This window comes from Sinocyclocheilus rhinocerous, unplaced genomic scaffold, assembly GCF_001515625.1.
Source record: "Sinocyclocheilus rhinocerous isolate Xijiao unplaced genomic scaffold, SAMN03320098_v1.1 scaffold1275, whole genome shotgun sequence".
NCBI lineage: Eukaryota > Metazoa > Chordata > Actinopteri > Cypriniformes > Cyprinidae > Sinocyclocheilus > Sinocyclocheilus rhinocerous.
The window spans coordinates 588465-606137 of NW_015628268.1; the positions used below are offsets into that span (position 1 = coordinate 588465).

General features: G+C 35.5%; 2 protein-coding genes across 3 annotated transcripts in view; one reads left to right on the top strand and one right to left on the bottom strand.

The window, feature by feature from the left end:
* The window catches only part of LOC107737223 (transmembrane protein 178A-like), an 11355-nt gene extending 9475 nt beyond the window's left edge, over nucleotides 1-1880 (top strand). Inside the window, exon 4 of the mRNA XM_016548679.1 lies at nucleotides 605-1880. Within this exon, the coding sequence (XP_016404165.1) occupies nucleotides 605-846 (242 nt within the window). The 3' untranslated portion in view covers nucleotides 847-1880. The remainder of the gene's footprint in view (nucleotides 1-604) is intronic.
* A 2513-nt stretch (nucleotides 1881-4393) lies between these two features.
* The window catches only part of LOC107737224 (sodium/calcium exchanger 1-like), a 39461-nt gene continuing 26181 nt past the window's right edge, over nucleotides 4394-17673 (bottom strand). Inside the window, exons 3-8 of one of the 2 annotated variants that reach the window (XM_016548681.1) lie at nucleotides 14775-14878; nucleotides 11079-11147; nucleotides 10051-10178; nucleotides 8763-8862; nucleotides 5997-6269; nucleotides 4394-4978 (exon numbers count right to left, since the gene is read on the bottom strand). In XM_016548681.1, coding sequence (XP_016404167.1) covers nucleotides 4602-4978; nucleotides 5997-6269; nucleotides 8763-8862; nucleotides 10051-10178; nucleotides 11079-11147; nucleotides 14775-14878 — 1051 coding nt within the window. In that variant the 3' untranslated portion in view covers nucleotides 4394-4601. The remainder of the gene's footprint in view (nucleotides 4979-5996; nucleotides 6270-8762; nucleotides 8863-10050; nucleotides 10179-11078; nucleotides 11148-14774; nucleotides 14879-17673) is intronic. The other variant, XM_016548680.1, reaches the window with a different exon arrangement.

The window sequence follows — 17673 nt, forward strand, 5'->3', positions numbered from 1 at the left end:
TTTGATTAGGGTTGAAGCGAAACTCTGCAGGGCTGCGGCTCTCCAGGACCGACGTTCGCCACCCCTGATCTAGTATATGAATTATATAAAGTTTTTTTCATTCAGCATTGGAGTCTGATAGCTTCTGTCCCTTCAGTTTGTAATTAAAGCTGCGGCAGTTGAGTGCATGAAGTGTCCGAATTTTTTTTTTTTCGGTAAACTCAGTGCATCATCCAGGTATTTGAAGTGCACTTTTTCCTTTTAGAATTTTCAGTGTGAACACTATCTATACTAAAAACTGGCATAGAATAGTGCATAAGTGTGCAAATTGGGACACCCCTGAAATAAGTCTTAATGAATGAGTCATTGAATCAAATTTGTTCACAAACATTGAATCATTCAGGGGAAAAAAACAGCTACTTTGTGTTGCAACTGTAATGCTGTGTCTTTGATTAGAACTATTTTGTTTTGTACATCATCACGGCCATGTCATGCGTTCATTTTATAAGTCCTTCCTCTCAATCTTTTTACATAATATGAGGTGCATACCAAGAGTTCAGATGGTTTTTGTGGATTCTCATGTGTTCATTAGATCCTCAAACCTCAAACTTTTTCTGTCCTACAGGAATCTTTTGCACAATCTCACTGTGCACCTACGCAGCCAGTGTCTCATACGACCTATCCAGGAACCCTCCCTTCATCTACGGTCTGCCCAGTGACGTAGACCACGGGTACGGGTGGTCCATCTTCTGTGCATGGGTCAGTCTGGGCCTAACAGTGGCGTCAGGTTGCATCTGCACAACTTATCCCTTCCTGAGCCGCTCAAAGGCTCTTCGCTCCAAAACGGCAAGGGAGTCGTCTGTATGAGCGCGGCCTGGAGGACTCAGCAAAACATTAATCAGCACTTGGCGCTTTAGTAAAACGGATTCAAGTGGGACTTCATGCTGTATGGAGCCGTTTTGAATGTCTTGTAGATTTCTGATACCTTTGTTGGGCTCATGAGATGTATTGGTGTTATACAGAACGAAGGACAAGACTGTTGCATTTTCTATGTGTCTTCTACACACATTTGCTTACAAATCACACACACACATTAAAAAAAAAGAAAAGAAAATACACACAAATATACAGTATGTGTGAATATAATGAACAAAACCTTTGATTTGAAATGGGTATGTGTATGTTTGTGGGTCGTTGTGATGCAATCATTCTCTGGATCAGGTGAATATTCTACACACTGAGGATCTGAGCCACAATTTTTTATGCAAACCGTCTGAAATTCAAATTATTGCTCTGATCACAGTCAGTGTTATTTTTTTATTATGTGATTAAAGCATACTGGTTTCCCTACCACTTGCAAATGGATACAAGTCGACTAACCATTGGCTCATTTCAAATGAAAATATCACAGCTAAAGAATCAGGGATGAACAGGACACTTCATGCCACCGGAGTCACCACATCAGACTAATGTATAAAGGCATGATTGCATATATATCACCTTTGGGTAACAGCTGGTGGCTGATATTCAAAAAGATTGAAAAATCAAAGAGACACGAGAAGTCTTGAGATCTAAGATGTGGATATGCAAATTTGTGATTGGATGAAATGTCTCTGAAGATTCAGGACTTGAACGTGGCATGTTTAAAGTGGATGCTCTTGAATCTACCACCTCGCTCATGAAAGGCTTCTCATGATGTCACGTCATTGTTGAAAATACAAGTCCTTCCGTTCCACATGAAGTGGCGCTAATATAAAGCGACCAGGATTATATTAACTGCTGGATATTGTTTTCTAAACTGAGCCAAAACTGTAACATTTCCCTGAAACTGTACTGTTTGCCTCAAAACTTCCGTTGTGTTCCTGAAAGTGTATCGTAAATAAAATATTACCATGATTAAATAAAGGTCTATTAAGAAACCAAACTGTTTCGTGTGAACTTGGGCAGAATTTGGGCTTGTTTTATTGTTGGCAGACATAGTGACTCATTTTAAACAGTGCCAGCATGTTTTATGCTTTCTCTTATCCAAAAAGAATACTACCTGTGCAGAAAAAGGAAACAACGCTGTTCAGTTCACCTCACACAGCTATTTGGCCATTATGTATGGTTCAAGAAATGCAGTTTTTAATAATTGTTTAAGGTAGCTGATTGGTTGATGCTATCAGCTTTTATATTGAGGGACATGGTCCTGGAAAACCAGAAACAGTGATATTTTAGTAATATTTGTGTGCTTTTTTTTTTTTTTTATCATTTTTTTATAATGTAAAAAAGTTTTTATTTTAATATTTTCAGTTTTTTTTTATTTTAGTTTTAGTAACTGTTTGTGCTTTTGTATTTTCAATTAATTTTTAATATTTCTATTTAGATTCATTTTTATTTCAGGTTTAGTTTGAGTAATATTACAATTACATGCGTCATATACATTTTATTTTATTTTATTTCAAGAATGAAATAATGATTTTTAGCTGTTTTTATTTTAGTAAACAATAACAACACTTATCTGGAAATATAAGGGAATTTTAAAATTGTAATTTTTAGGACTATAAAAGCCATGCACTTTGAAAAGAATGACAAAAAACATATTTATAACGATGGCACTATAGTGTATATAAATAGTTCTTGTTATGTTCAGTTGTGCTAAATGTCTTAAAAGTTGCTTTTTGGGAGTGAAATTTCTATTTTTATTTATTTATTTACAATCCTATTCCAGTATTCACAAGTGGCGGGAAAAAGTCGTGGAAATTTGAAAAGGTCAAAAGGTGTGGCAACCCTGTTAATGAAAAGACTTGGATTTGTTTACATAGTAGTTCAAAAAAAGGACTTACCATTACTCTGACACAAGAGGGCGCCACATTATCATCAATAAACACACAAACCCTTGCCTAAACTCTGAAAATGTGCAATTTCTTTAAAATGAGGTGCTGAACTTTTTTGCTTGTGGTGTCGAAGAGGAGGCCCCATGGCAATAATATATTTCGCATTACCCTTCTGTTGAGTGTGCCACACAAAACAAAAATGAAAAAAGACAAAACTCAATGGCTGAAACAACAAACAATGTTCTTAATAAAAAGATTGTATTATCATAAAGATAACATTAATCAAAATGAAACTTACGGGTACTGAGCACTCGCACAAGCGAGGGAAAACTACTTAAATGTATCTGTAAATGAGGCTGGGGGCCGAGTGACTTGTGCTGGAGTAGATAAACAGTGCCATCACCCGTGTGTGCAAAATGATACAGTATGTCCTGATCAAAAATGAGTGAAAATAAAGGAAAAAAGCTTTTACCAGTGTGCCCACAAATGAGTAAAAATAGTGAAATATCCTGAATTTTCTATTCAGGAAGACTGAACACTATACAATAAGATCAGTTCCCCAGTGTCACAGTTGACTTTCTATCATACATGTGTGTTGTTCTTTGTGTAATGTTCAAAAATAGTCTTTTCTTCATAAAGGGAATTCGTCGCAAAAACACAGGAGAGAGATAACATGCATTCCTCATAAAGCAGTATTAAAAAGAATAAAAACAATGGATTCTGAACTTGGGTTTTTACAATGTCAAAACATTTTCTTATACATCTTTTGTCTAAATGCTGAGACTTGATCGTATGTCCTAAAACTACTGGTACCTGCACTAGAAATGTATGGAAAGGTCAGAGTCCATGATGAAAACTTAACGTACAAGTTCGGACAAGCACACAAAACACATTGCAATACATTTAATATAGGGTGACCATACGTGCCATTTTCCCAGGACGCGTCCTGGCCAGGACGCGTCCTGGGAAAATGGCACGTATGGTCACCCCATTTAATAATACTTCTGACTGTCCTCAGTGAGTGGCTCCTATAGGACGTCTGTGGAGTTAAGCATGTAACCGAGCTGGAAGGTGGCACAGCGTTTTTCCCTCAAGTTTAGGATTGTTTTTAGGTTACTCGAAAACACCGAACTGTGTAAATCCCAAATAAAAGCTTAAAGTGCTCACAAAACCACACTTTTATGGTCTAAAATCAGAAGAAGAAAAAAAAAGTCTTGCCACACTGTTCGTTGTTCAAAACGCCCGCTTGTAGGTTCAAAAAGTGAAATGCACTACTTTCATCTTAAACCACAGATTTTGAGTTCATTTTTGCTACGATTTCTGCGTGTTGAACATTCTTCTCCTGCAAAATGTTTCCAAGTAAATGAATGAGATTTAAAATGACAGTGATCTTTAAAGTATTCTGTGACCAGAGGAACAAAATGTTACTCAAAGGTCATTCGTTTTTGTATCATTTAGCCAAAAAAATGACATTTGAATGTTGTACGTCTTTTGAATCGAATTTAATCTGCTGTTTTGTCATATTACAGATTTCAGGTTTCAGTCAACCAAATCAGTAACATTTCCAAATGATAATTTTCCTGAAATCTTTACAGCTTTACTAAAAAAAAAAAAAAAGTAAAAAGTTTTACCTCAATAGCAGAAAAATGTGTATTCACACACATAAAACAGGGGGGAACACAAAAACGCACAATAAAACACCTGCCATTGTCTACGGCTGCTTTTGAACCCTTTCCTCTAGTCAGTCCTACATATACGAGGATTTTAACGACAGCATCCTGTCTGCTGCATCATCTCGTGCCTGATTTAGAAACCCTTGATGATGCAATAGGCCTCCATGGAGGATAAGATGATGTACATCAGCCAGAGACTGAAAAACAATGTTGTGGTTAGGATTTTGGGAGTCTGCGGGCCACCCAGTTCCCCTCCGATCTCGGGCCGGCGGCGGTACATGAGGACGGCAATACAGATGAAGGCAAAGATGGTGAAAAGGGTGACGGAGAATGCCAGCGTGCCGGGGTCCACTCTGAAATACTGGCCATGTGCCTGGTGAAATATGGCAGCGATGGACCAGGCCAATCCAATGCCCAGAAAGACGTTCACAGCGTTGCTGCCAGTCACATTGCCGATGGAGGCGTCAGCGTACTGATCCTGGATGGCTGCCACCTTACTAGCGAATGTGTCTGATTTTGAAGGGGTCGGGAGAGAAAGACAGAAAGAACGAAATATTGTCAGGCTGCAAAAAATAGGCATCAATATATGGATGATTGTTGTATGAATCGTTGTGTGAAACCTGTAAAAAAAACATGTCCAGCTTGTATTTTGCCCAAAATTCCAAATAAAGAAATAAGAAGTTTGCGTAAAGAAAATTAAGCATTTCTAGGGCCATTAAGCATGTCGAGCATTTGCTTTTTCAAGACCGTTAAACACATTTTCTCTTTAAATTTCCAGTATTGTAAAAAAAAGTTACAATGAAATGAATAAAAAGAAAATTACATTTTTTTCATTATTATATATTATATATTTTAATAAATTAATTGATTTAATTGGGTGCATTTATTTAATATAAAAAAGTGCAGTAAAAATAGTAATGTTGTAAGAAAGTATTACAATAAAAAAGGTTACTATTTTAATATAATATAAAAAATAATTTATTTCTATAATAGCAAAGCTGAATTTTCAGACACCATTACTAGTCTTCAACATCACATGATCCTTCAGAAATAATTCTAATATGCAGATTTGCTGCTCAAGAAACATTTCTTATTATCAATCAATAAGGATTTTTGATGAACAGAAAGTTAAAAAGAACAGCATTTATTTGAAATAATTTTTTGTAACATTATATATGTCTTTACTGTCAATTGCATCCTTTTAATGCATCCTTGCTGAATAAAAATATTAATTTCTTTTTTTTAACAACTTACTGACCTCAAACTTTTAAATAGTAGTGTGTGTGTGTGTATATATATATATATATACTGTAAACATTACTAAAAAATATTAGAAAAGAATGGGAAAACTTGCATTGGTATAAACCATTAAAGTAAAGAGAATTTGGGGAGAAAATGTGCTTAATTTTCATAATTCACAAAACCTTAATGGTCCAAAAAACAGGTTTTGATTTTTTCTTGAATTAAAATATATTTCATTTTAATTTGATTTGGGGATGAAATGTGACTTAAACATATTTTCTAGTACCTGGCACAGAGGTTCCCAGCGCCACAAACACAACTGCAGTTACAGAGTCTTTCAGGCCAATAGTGCATCCAAAATGGGATGCCAGGTCTCCAATGAATGCAGTGAGGACGCCAATCATGATGATGGACACGATGAAACATGCCCAGCCATTCCAATAATCAGTGGGTGGCACAAACGCAAACAGAACCTTCCAGAACACAGTCAGGAAGTGCATGACGTAGTCAAAGCAAGATGGCATTTTTTCTTCCCCACACTCATCATCATCATCTTCCCCTTAGGAGGAGAAAAAAAGGAGAGGCGATTTGAATTATGGATTGGTTTGTTTGTTTTCTGTGAAGTGACAGACTGTCCTCTTACTCCAGGGAACATCAGTGTGCATATCACTGTTACACAGAATGGCTGACACCAACCAAATCTTATAAATCAGAGGAAACAGAACCGGCATAACAAGAAGCTCAGAAGACTGGAAGTCCAGTACCATTTGTGTTTCACCAAATATCACACTACTTAAAACATATCAAAACAGTCATAAATGAAAAGATTTATTTAAAGCACGAAAAAACTTATTGTGCAGCCCAGCTCAAACCAGGTAACTATTTGAACAATAAAGGGAGGAACAATAAGAGGCGGTGCTATATTGTGAATGTAAAGAGCATTATTAGATTATTATTACTAAACGCTTTGTCAACATTTACACTTGTACAAAAACCATTATAAATTATCTTAATCGATTTATAAAATAATAATAATTTTTAAATTATTTAAATTATAATTCCATATTCACATTTACATTCATTTTACATACTCAAATTATGTAAACGACATTTCACATCATTTATATTTCTATAAAAAAATATATAAAAAAAATATATATATATATAATTGTTACTATTATTTAAGACAAAGACAATTATTATTTTACAATGATTTATTTCATTGTTTAAGAGTTAATTTAATATTTCATATTATAAATTAGTGTTCATTTAATATTTAATAATATATAAAGAATTGTAATGAATTTGAATTATAATTCTATATTTACATTTATTTTACATATATTTATATTTCTATATTTACATTTATAATATATTGCATTTGAATTTTTTTTAAATAAATTTTTTTTTTAATTATTATATATTATTTTACAACTATTTAATTATTCACAAGTTTTAAATATAATACATAGTTTATTATGTATAATATTTAGAATTATAGGTTTTTCACATCATATACATTAAATTTTTTTCATAACATTTTAAGTTAGGGTTAGGGTTAAGTTTAATAAAAAAGATCAATGATTCTTTTACATAATACAGTGTCATCATAAAGCAAGTTCATTTTGGTTCACAGCTGGAGCACTGCAGAGTAAGGCAGTCTAATTATGAAAAATATTCCCCAGGAATTTAGATTATGATCTCCCTCCCTCTCTTTCTCTCTCCTCACGGCTCAGGCTGCACTAACAAGCTCTGTCAGCTTCAGTCAAGCCTGTCAGAATGAGTGCTAGTGTATGATGAAGATATAGAGTCACCCAGCTTTGCATCTACACATTCCTTATTAATATGCTGCGCAACATGACGAAAGACACTTCAAAAACGGACGGACGGAGGGTGAAATCAAAAGGCCTTGACATTTTAGAGATGAGAATGGTGCTGGCCTGTGTTGGTTATGCTCATAGTAGGCTTGACTGATAGCTGAAGAATTTAGGGTAAAAAAAAACAAACAAACCCATAAGAAACACATTTGATGTCTTTTTGTTGTTTCTTTCCCCCCTGTTAAAGACAGAGTTACTCTTTGAAAACATCATTATTGCACAACTAAACTTAACATTTGACAAAAAAATATATATTATGACATGAAAATGTATAATAATAAATAATAGATGCATGAAAAATCATAATACAAATTTTGAAAATATAAAAAACATAATAATACATTTTTAAAGAAAATAATAGAAATGTAAAAATAGAATTATACATTTAAAATATTATTTATTTATTTGTTTGTTTTGCTGGAGTTGATGTGAAGTGTCTATCAATTCTCTTGTTACTTCCAGCATAAAATAACCTCTTATTGTTCCTGACACTTTTTGTAGCTTTGTAGGAGTTAAACGTAATAAATTCGATAACAAACTGGATCCAAATTGTAGACGTGACCAAAATATTTACAATGCACATAAAGAAGCTATGCATAACTTTAACATTAGCATCCCATTTTACTTTCATAATGTGACATATTTCCAAATAAAACAAGATGCAAAAAGGAAAAAAAGAAAGACTGGATTTTATCCACTGGGTTTTTATGACAGAGAAAGGAGGGAAAATATTCAAGATTATGAAGACAATCAGAATCTATATTAAGACGTTATGAATGCAACAGTATTTGTTTCCTACTCAATACTGAGATAAACTGGTTCTTAGAAACTCCAACGTTATATTGAGCGCTGTCTGCTCTTAAGGAAAAAAGCTAATTATGATTATCTTCTCTCTCCGGCACTGCTATGATTGACACTCTGTAGAGCTAATTTTGTTAGTTGATGAAACATTTAAATGCACTTCAGTCTGGCAACAGGCAGGCATTCAGCACCAACATATTTTAAATTGCAATGGTGGGCTAATCAAAGATATGTGGCCTTTCAGAGATGAAACAGCAAAACTGCCTTGCTTTCTAGCATGCCATGTCAAGACTGCGGTGGATTGTGCAATGATTGTGTTTGCAGTATGTAGAGACTTAATGGAAAAACTGACAGCATTTTTTCCAGTGACTCACCTGAGCTGACAGTAATGGCTTCTATAAACTGGTCTCTCCAACTGTTAGTACCAACCAAAAGGGCCAAGTTGGTTTTCTTTATGAGTTTGTCGACTGTGCTCTGGAACGGGATTAAAATCATTACAACCATGTTAACAATACTTAAAAGGTTTAATGGTAACATTTTACAAAGTCTCATTTGTTTACATTAGTTAACCATGTTAACGTAAACTGACATTCATATAAATGTTTTTTTTTTGTTAACATTAATGAATACACTGTGAACTAACAAAGAACAATTGTATTTTTATTAACGAAGATTAATAAATGTTGTAAAAAGTATTTCTCATTGTTAGTTCTAGTTAGTTACTATATTACCTAATGCACATAAAAGATTGTAAAGTGTTAAGGGTTTAATTACAAAAAACAGTACATCACCTCATGTCATCCCAAACCCGTATGACTGACATTCCTACATGAAACGCAAAGGGAAACACTTGTATGCTTTTTGGCATTCAATGAAAGGGATTCCAAAACAACATAAAAATGCCTTGAATTGTTTCCGTTCCAAGAATTTTGATTTGTGCCTGTTCCTTTCAGATATTTCTTTAAGGTAAACTAAGTAACAGCTTAAAGTGCATTCAAACTGAAAATCTTTTTTTTGTAAAAAAAAAAAAAAAAAAACTGATACAGCAGATTTTTCAGATTAGGAAAAAAATTCCTCAACTGCAGCCAGCCTGAACACAAAATCTTTTTCATTACAGCCCAGAAACTGATTTGTCAGGACGGCATCGCCTGTCGATTATGAAGGTTGTAGTGGTATTACACCAGCAGAACATCATAATTCTGTGCAATTCAATCAAATCTTCAGGATACGAGGAAATCATTTCGCTTTGAGGCCAAGCTAATTAATCTGACAGACATGATGAAAACTAATAAACCCTCTGACGCACAGAGGCAGTGCAGGAGAGAACCGAAGAGTTGAATTAGAGATGGAAAATGGACACTGTTAACATGTATAAAGTGACAGGCAGTCTGAAAGGTTGCGGTAATAGCTCTGCCCATGTCTGCTGTATCTGAAGAGCAATTAAAGGTTGAATCGTCTCCAGCTGCGTCTACTTCAACAGGGCAGGATACCATCGCTCATGTCCAGATGCTCGGTCATCCTCTCATTCACCTTTAAGGGCTTCTATGCCCTCATTCATGCTTAAAATGTCATCACTCAACCTTAAAGTAAATGCGTGTGTGAACATAGATGGGTGTCTGAATGTATTTTTCATGACAGATTCCTCATGAGCAGAAAAGGTACCTTAAACTCATAGGACTCCTCAATGATTACTTCAAGTTTCACATGTTCACCCAGTGTCGGTCGACCCATTTCAGCAATACGCCTCTCATCCTTCTCTTTTTTAGTCAGGTTCTCCTCTTCCCCGTCCTCTGAGAGAGACAGACAAAGCAAGAGAGGTACAGAAAATTTGATGGAAAAAAACAAACAAAGAGATGGTAAGTAGCAGGGAGTCTTTCACGAAAATTATAAATGCATAAAAACAAGTTGTTGAGTTAACTGGCTTGCTCACATGATGCTACACATGACACACAAAGGTGTAGACTTGTATGATTGCATCATTTGCAGGGTTTAAATAAAGCCGTATCATCTGCAATGTGAGCAATACTATGTTTGTTCAGAAGCGTGAGAATGCAATGCTGTCAATCTGGACTTGAAAACATGTTTGAAGGTGTGGGCCTTTTGCAAGGATTAAAAATATAACTTCAGTACTAATCTAAAACAATGACTGGATCACTGATCAAGACATTTAAAGGAACAGCTCGCCCAAAAAAGAAAATGTTGTCACTCCCATGTCATTCGAACCCACTACTATTTTCTTTCTTCTGTGGAACCCAATTGAAGATTAGAACATCCAAGCTTCTGATTTCCATACAAGGAGAGTGAATGGGGGGCATTTGGAAATGCATTAGGATGACATTTTTCTAATTGTTGGGTAACTATTCCTTTAAGATACCACAATAAAACAATTCCATACAAGTCTATCAGCATATTGCATTGATTAAAAACACTTTTCACGTGATTAAATGCATGCATTTAGTATTCAATAGCTCTTGCATGCTACACTAATGAGGAAATGACAGCTGATGATCTCTGGTGTCATCTATTATGACGGTTTACATTCTCACAATCACTTTATGGAACAGGATATTCAGGTAATTGGCTCAAACATGCACACATGTGCATAAGAGATCACACATTTATAGTGACAAAAGGGAGAATGATTTAATGAAAAGAAAGAGAAAGGGATGAACAGGAGAGGAAATGTATACCTGTGATGCTGATAATGGTGGAGGGGATCGGTTTGTCTCTACCCTGCACTTTCCGGTACACATCCCTGCCTGATGAGCCCAAACACATTCACTGAACAGAGTTAGCACAGATGCTAACAGATCTACAGAGCTTTATTTATGATGGTGCACAACTAAATAAAGCTTTATAAAGCAGATGATGGAAATTTCAATTATCACATGAGAGAACAGAGCAAATATGTATTGCCTCTTTGATATATTATAGTTTGATAGATATTACAGTGTACATATTATGTATATTCCAAAAATATAAACAGAATTAACAGCAATGGGACCTCGGTGTAAAGTAGGTTTATGACCCAATAGTACATTTAATTACATAGTATAATTACATATATTCATATTTATAGTGTGAAAAATAATTCATTGAGATTAAATTAAATAATGTTAAAAGTAATGTCAAAAGGTCATAAAAAGGTGACACAGGTCATAAAGGCTATAATTAAGATAATGAACACTCTGATTACATAATAATTATTAGCAAAGTGCAGTTAAAATAGTTTTACATGACACCACAGGATGTCAACATCTAGTACGTAAAATCAACCACACCTTCGCCTGAATAGAATTCATTCAATGCCTATGACGGACATATGCTATTTTTAGAATTATTCTTCTCTCAGTGTTGAAACTTTCCAGCAACAGACACTCCCTGGACACAGTATTCAAAGTGTAAATGTTCTTTGAGAATTAATGTGCGTGCTGCCAGAGTTGAGCGAGTTTGACAAGACGGTTACGAAAGCACTGACACACTGGCTTAAGGCAGACTAGCTATGCATTCTCATTAGGAACCAGCCCGTTTGCCTTTGGGAATAATGCCAATGATGGTTACTTTATAGGTGACAGTGGGTTGTGTTGTTGCCCATCACACAATGTCTTTGTGAAACTGTGGCGTGCAGCAAATGTGGCATTTCGAAACAATCAGCATGTTTTAGCAAGTTCAGGGCACTGCGACGGAAATAAATCGTAACTTTAGAAACTAGTGCTGTGTACACAACTTGAAAATGAGACTGTAAAAATGTTTCAAATGAGTACACAGGTAAGTTAGTTTCAGAAATTGAATTTAACATGTTTAGTATTTATTAGAGACATGGACTGTGTCTGAAAAATATTGATAATTTTAAAGAAGCTTTGCGATTGGTTGTACAGGCCTATTCACACTGCACAGACAAACACCGACCAACACAGACAATCAATAGATTACAATACATCACTTCTCAGACATTCCTTGATCCGACAAATGCTGATTCATCATGTTCAATCTGCGAAAACGAGCTCCAACAGACACCAACAGGGGTAACACAGTGATCAAAAACTGGACAAAGTGTCTGTTGCCGTCTGTCGGTGTGTGCCGGTGAGGTGTGAACTGGCCTTAAGAATAAAAATAGTGTCTGATGGAGTGGTTATAAAAAGTAAATAATTTTTTTTTATTAATGAGAAATTGCTTATAATTTAAAATGATTTATTAATTATAAAAATATAACATTTAAAATACATTTATTTATAATCAATTTCAATTTTGATTCAATATCATTTTTGCCCACTTACAATTACATTTCTACAGAGAAGTAAGCATTGAAGTCATTATTTTCAAACAGCCAAAAACTATAAATTATTTTATAAATTATTTATTAAATAAAATAATTGTAATTATTATTTATTTCATAAATATTTATAATTTATAGTACAGTTATATATAAATTTACAATATATAATTTATAAATCAATTTATTATTTTCAGACATAGCCATGCAAGCAAACTCATATGAGGTATTTTTGATGTGAAGGTTATTTAACAGGAAAGAAAACAAAGCAAATTTGACACTTAGTATCTATCTCTGGTCCTTTGAGCAAATGAGCCTATCAGACAAACACTCTAAGCTACTAGTTTACGTAGTGTGACAAACAAAGGCTCCAGCTCATCATCAAGCAAACCAGTTACTAAACACACCCAGTGTTATATTTAGGTTTCAGCTCGGTGAAAAGTAAAATATTATCTCTTACCATAAAGCTTCTTATCTATCAAAGAAAAAAAAATTATCATCAAAAAGATTGAATCTATGAATTCATTCGCTTGGTTAGAGTAGCAAGTTAGCTGTAGCTGGTAATGAGTTAGCTAAGCAGCTCCAGTGATATATTACTGTACCTGTCTTCACGAATCCACCTAAAATCATAAAAAACAGCAAAAATGAACTCACTATTTGTTCATTTCATGTTTTAAAGTTGTGGATTTAGTAATGAGAGAAAATTATGTTGGTATTGGCCCAAATTAATGTGGAAATAAATGTTAGCATAATTTGATTATTGGCTATGCTGTTTCACCAGCTTGACCAGTACCAAAACAACATAATTGGCATGGAAGTCAATTAGCAACCAGCATGGAATATGGTCTGCTCTCTGGAGCATAAATAGTGAAAAATTAACCAGACTGATGGATATTAGATGATATCAGCATCAGCAGACAATGTTTGACTAAATTTGAACAAAGAGCTTATACATAATAACAAATAAACATCTGCATCCTCGTGATGAGATAACAATTTTTAAAGTGATTCACAGAAATAAAGAGCAGGGGGGAAAATAGATAGCTTACCACATTCATGCAGCAACATATTTGATGTAGACAAATGAAAGACAGACAGGTCAAAAAAGACAAGAAAAAATGGAGATAAAGAAAGAGCAAAATGATTATGAATGAGCAAACAGAGTAACACAGACAGGGTTGGTGTGCAATAAGATTGTGTTCATAAGATTAGAGGCTCCAGGTGGGACTGCAGCTTAGAGTATTGGTGGAAATCATCAAACACTGACAAACGGGAGTTTCTGAATTTGGGACTTCTGAATACAAACTGCTCTATACTCCATTATAATATATACATTGAAAAGTAGGTGGTCAGTGAGATTTTTAAAATGTTTTTAGTAAAGAAGTCTTTATGTTCAACAAGGGTGCATTTTTAATCGAATAACACAGAATTCGGTAAAAAACTGTAATATTATGAAATATTACAATTTCAAATAGCTTCTAATTCTAATATGCTGATTTGCTGCTAAAGAAACATTTTATATTGTTATCAATGTTGTAAAAAGTTGTGCTGCTTATTTTTGTGGAAACTTAGATAAATTTTTTTCAGGAGTCTAATATAAATAAAAAGTTTAAAAGAACAGCATTTATTTGAAATGGAAATCTTGTGCAAACCTTAACTGCCACTTTTGATACATTTCATTTAGATTTCAATTTTGAAAAACTAGTAGCAATCTTTTTCTGTCAGAACAGAAATAATAAAAAAAGAAATCTCACAGGCTCTGGAATATGGCAAGAAACCCATGTATCTGCTGGTTTCAATTGTCCTTGTCTCATCCTGGCCTGAAGGAATGGTCCCTGCAGCTTTAGTCCTGGCCAGAATTCTCACATTAAAGGTGCCTATTACAATTATGCCTATTCTCTGAGAGAGCTCTTAACCTTTGGCCAGGAGGGACCATGGCAGATAAATCCACTGAAAGTGAGCAGCAAACAGGAAGAAAACTGCATTTTCTGCAACAGTAGAATGAAAGTAGAGGATCAGCTTTGAAGGAGGAGCGGAGGAAGGGAAAGACAGAAGCCAGAATAAAGGGCAGCTGCAGAGAAAGAAAAAGGCTTGTTTCTTTGCTATCTTTCACCTGTCCATCCCCTCCTCCTCCATTTTGGCTCCTGCAGCTCTATGAAGAAGTTTGCATGCTTGTCATACTCCTCATGGTCAAGAATTTTAACCTTTACGGTCTTCCTGTGGGGGGAACATAAAATCACATTTGAGGTATGACGTGTGCTTGTGTGTTTGATTTTAGGCACATCAGATGCCTCTAAGTAAATGAGGCAAGTAAATGAGCCAATTAAATCTATAAATAATTATGATACAAGACTCTCTTTTCTTGTTTGTTTCATCTATCAATTTTGCTCCAGATTGTAATGGAGAAATTAATATGCATCCTCCTCTTCAGAAGTCAATTATTGCATAGAATCTAATCGAATTTTGGGTCACAAAAGGCCATTGAGATAAAGGTAACTAAAAGATCTTATGACAAGATATTATTTTTAGCATACGTTAGGTTTAGAGATGTTGTGGGTGGACTATTAGCCGGGACTCTGCCCTGTTGGCTTTGCACAATATTAACACTTCCAGTTCAGCCCAGAAGGTGGCAGCACACCGAGGCTGTGACAGGAAAGTGGGACCAGGGGAAGACAACGTCCCACCTTTTCTCTCACTCATTTCCACCAATTGTGGCTCTCCAATCTCCAGGAAGAAGTTCTTATTCTTTTCATACTCCTCGTCATCGATTATATTGATCTGAATAGTTTTGCTGAAAGAGAAAGAGAGAAAGAAAAAGAGCACAAGATTGCAGAAATGAGAGAGGCACAAGGAAACACACACGCACGCACGCACGCACGCAGTGCGTATAGAAAAGAATCACCCCCCTTTAAAATAACATTTTGTTGCTTTGCAGCCTAAAATGAAGACAGAAACCGTTTTTGTTGTATCCAACAGTATTTACTCAGTGCAACTTATAACATCCAAGTGAAAGATATAACACCAACATGTCAGAAAAAATAAAAAATAAAAAAACAGAATCACTGAGTTGGAAAAAGGATCACCCCCTTGTGTCAGTATTTTGTTGAACCACCTTTTTTAATTACAACCTTTAGTCTGTTGGGATTTCTCTCTACTAACTTTGCACATCTAGACCTTGCAATATTCCACTCTTCTTTGCAGACCTGCTCAAGTTCAGGTAATTTGATGGGGACCATTTGTGGACAGTAGGCTTCAAGTCATTGCACAGATTTTCAATGAGGTTTAAGTCAGGGCTCTGACGAGGCCATGCAAGGACATTCACCTTTTTCTCCTGCAACCACTGTGTGCTCAGTTTTCCTGTGTGCTTTGGGTCATTGTCATGTTGGAAGGTAACCTTCTTCCCATTGACAACTTTCTGGCAGAGGACAGCAGATTTTTCTCAAGAATTTGATGGTATTTTGCCCCATCCATTTTTCCTTCTGTCCTGACAAGTGCTCCAGTCCCTGCTGCAGAGAAACACCCCCATAACAGGATATTACCACCTCCATGCTTTACTGGAGGAATGCTGTTATTTGGATGGTGCAAAGCTCAGTCGTGACTGCATGGGGCCTTTCTTGAGGACTGTCTTTTTTCTTGTAACGTTCCCATACAAGCCACTTTTTTGGAGAATTTGTGATATTGTTGTCACATGCACATAATGACCACTCTTTGTCAAATTCCTGCAACTGCTTGGTCGCCTCTCTGATCAGTTTCCTCCGGCTCTTTCATCCAGTTTGGAGCGACGTCCTGATCCAGATTGTGGCTCTCCAATCTCCAGGAAGAAGTTCTTATTCTTTTCATACTCCTCGTCATCGATTATATTGATCTGAATAGTTTTGCTGAAAGAGAAAGAGAGAAAGAAAAAGAGCACAAGATTGCAGAAATGAGAGAGGCACAAGGAAAGGAAAAGTGTGGAAGAATAAAAGAGTAAAACATGCTAGAGAAATAACCAAAAGCAAAGAAAAGCTAAATGAAAGAATATGGACAATGACATTGTCGTAAGCAACATAAAAAGTTATTAAAATGTTAACATCAAAGGAACAGTACACTCTAAAAATAAAACTGTCATCATTATTATTTCTTTTGTTGTTGTTGAACACAACAGGAGCTGTTGTGCAGGATATCCACAATGTTATTTTCTCTACTATGTATGGAAGCAATATATATATATATATATATATATATATATATATATATGCCTGTCCACAACTTTATCCCGGAGATCTTTTGACAGTGCCTTGCCACCCATAGTTGACAGTTTGCTTCAGTTGCACTACCAAGGACTGAGATGCTCCAGGAGCTCATCGCTCTGAGATGCTCCAGGAAAGCTCTTTTCATGTTGAGCTAATCAAAATAAACACAGCTGATTACAGTTGAAAGTCAAATGGCTTTGTGTGCCATTGAGTAGGTGATTAGCTACACCTGATTGCGATCCAAATCCGAGATTGTGTGTATTATTCTGTGTTACTTCTGAATCCATACGATAGCTTAAAGGGTTACTCCACCCCAAAATTAAAATTTTGTCATTAATCACTTACCCCCATGTCGTTCAAAACCTGTAAAAGCTTAGTTCGTCTTCGGAACATAACTTAAAATATTTTGGATGAAAACCGGGAGGCTTGTGACTGTCCGATTGACTGCCAATCGTAACGCCATTTTGGAGAATATCCGCTGAACACAAGCAGCGTAACGTTACGCTCTTCTGTGTCAGCCGCGCTGCACGGATGCGCTGTTTTTGGTTACTTGCTACCGGGTGTCTGTGAGAACAAAACACGGGCGTAAAAAAGACTATAAATTGTTTTTAACGTGCACAGAAACTGAAATTTAAAACTGTAAAAAGAAAGGCTCAATAACTGTTGCGCATCAGTTTCTCTTCCCTTTGTGCTTTGCACTTTTTAATGCAAAGTGCTGCGTGCTGTGACTCCGTGTTGCTTCAAGCGCATCATTCTGCACACCGGATGCGCACATTGTAA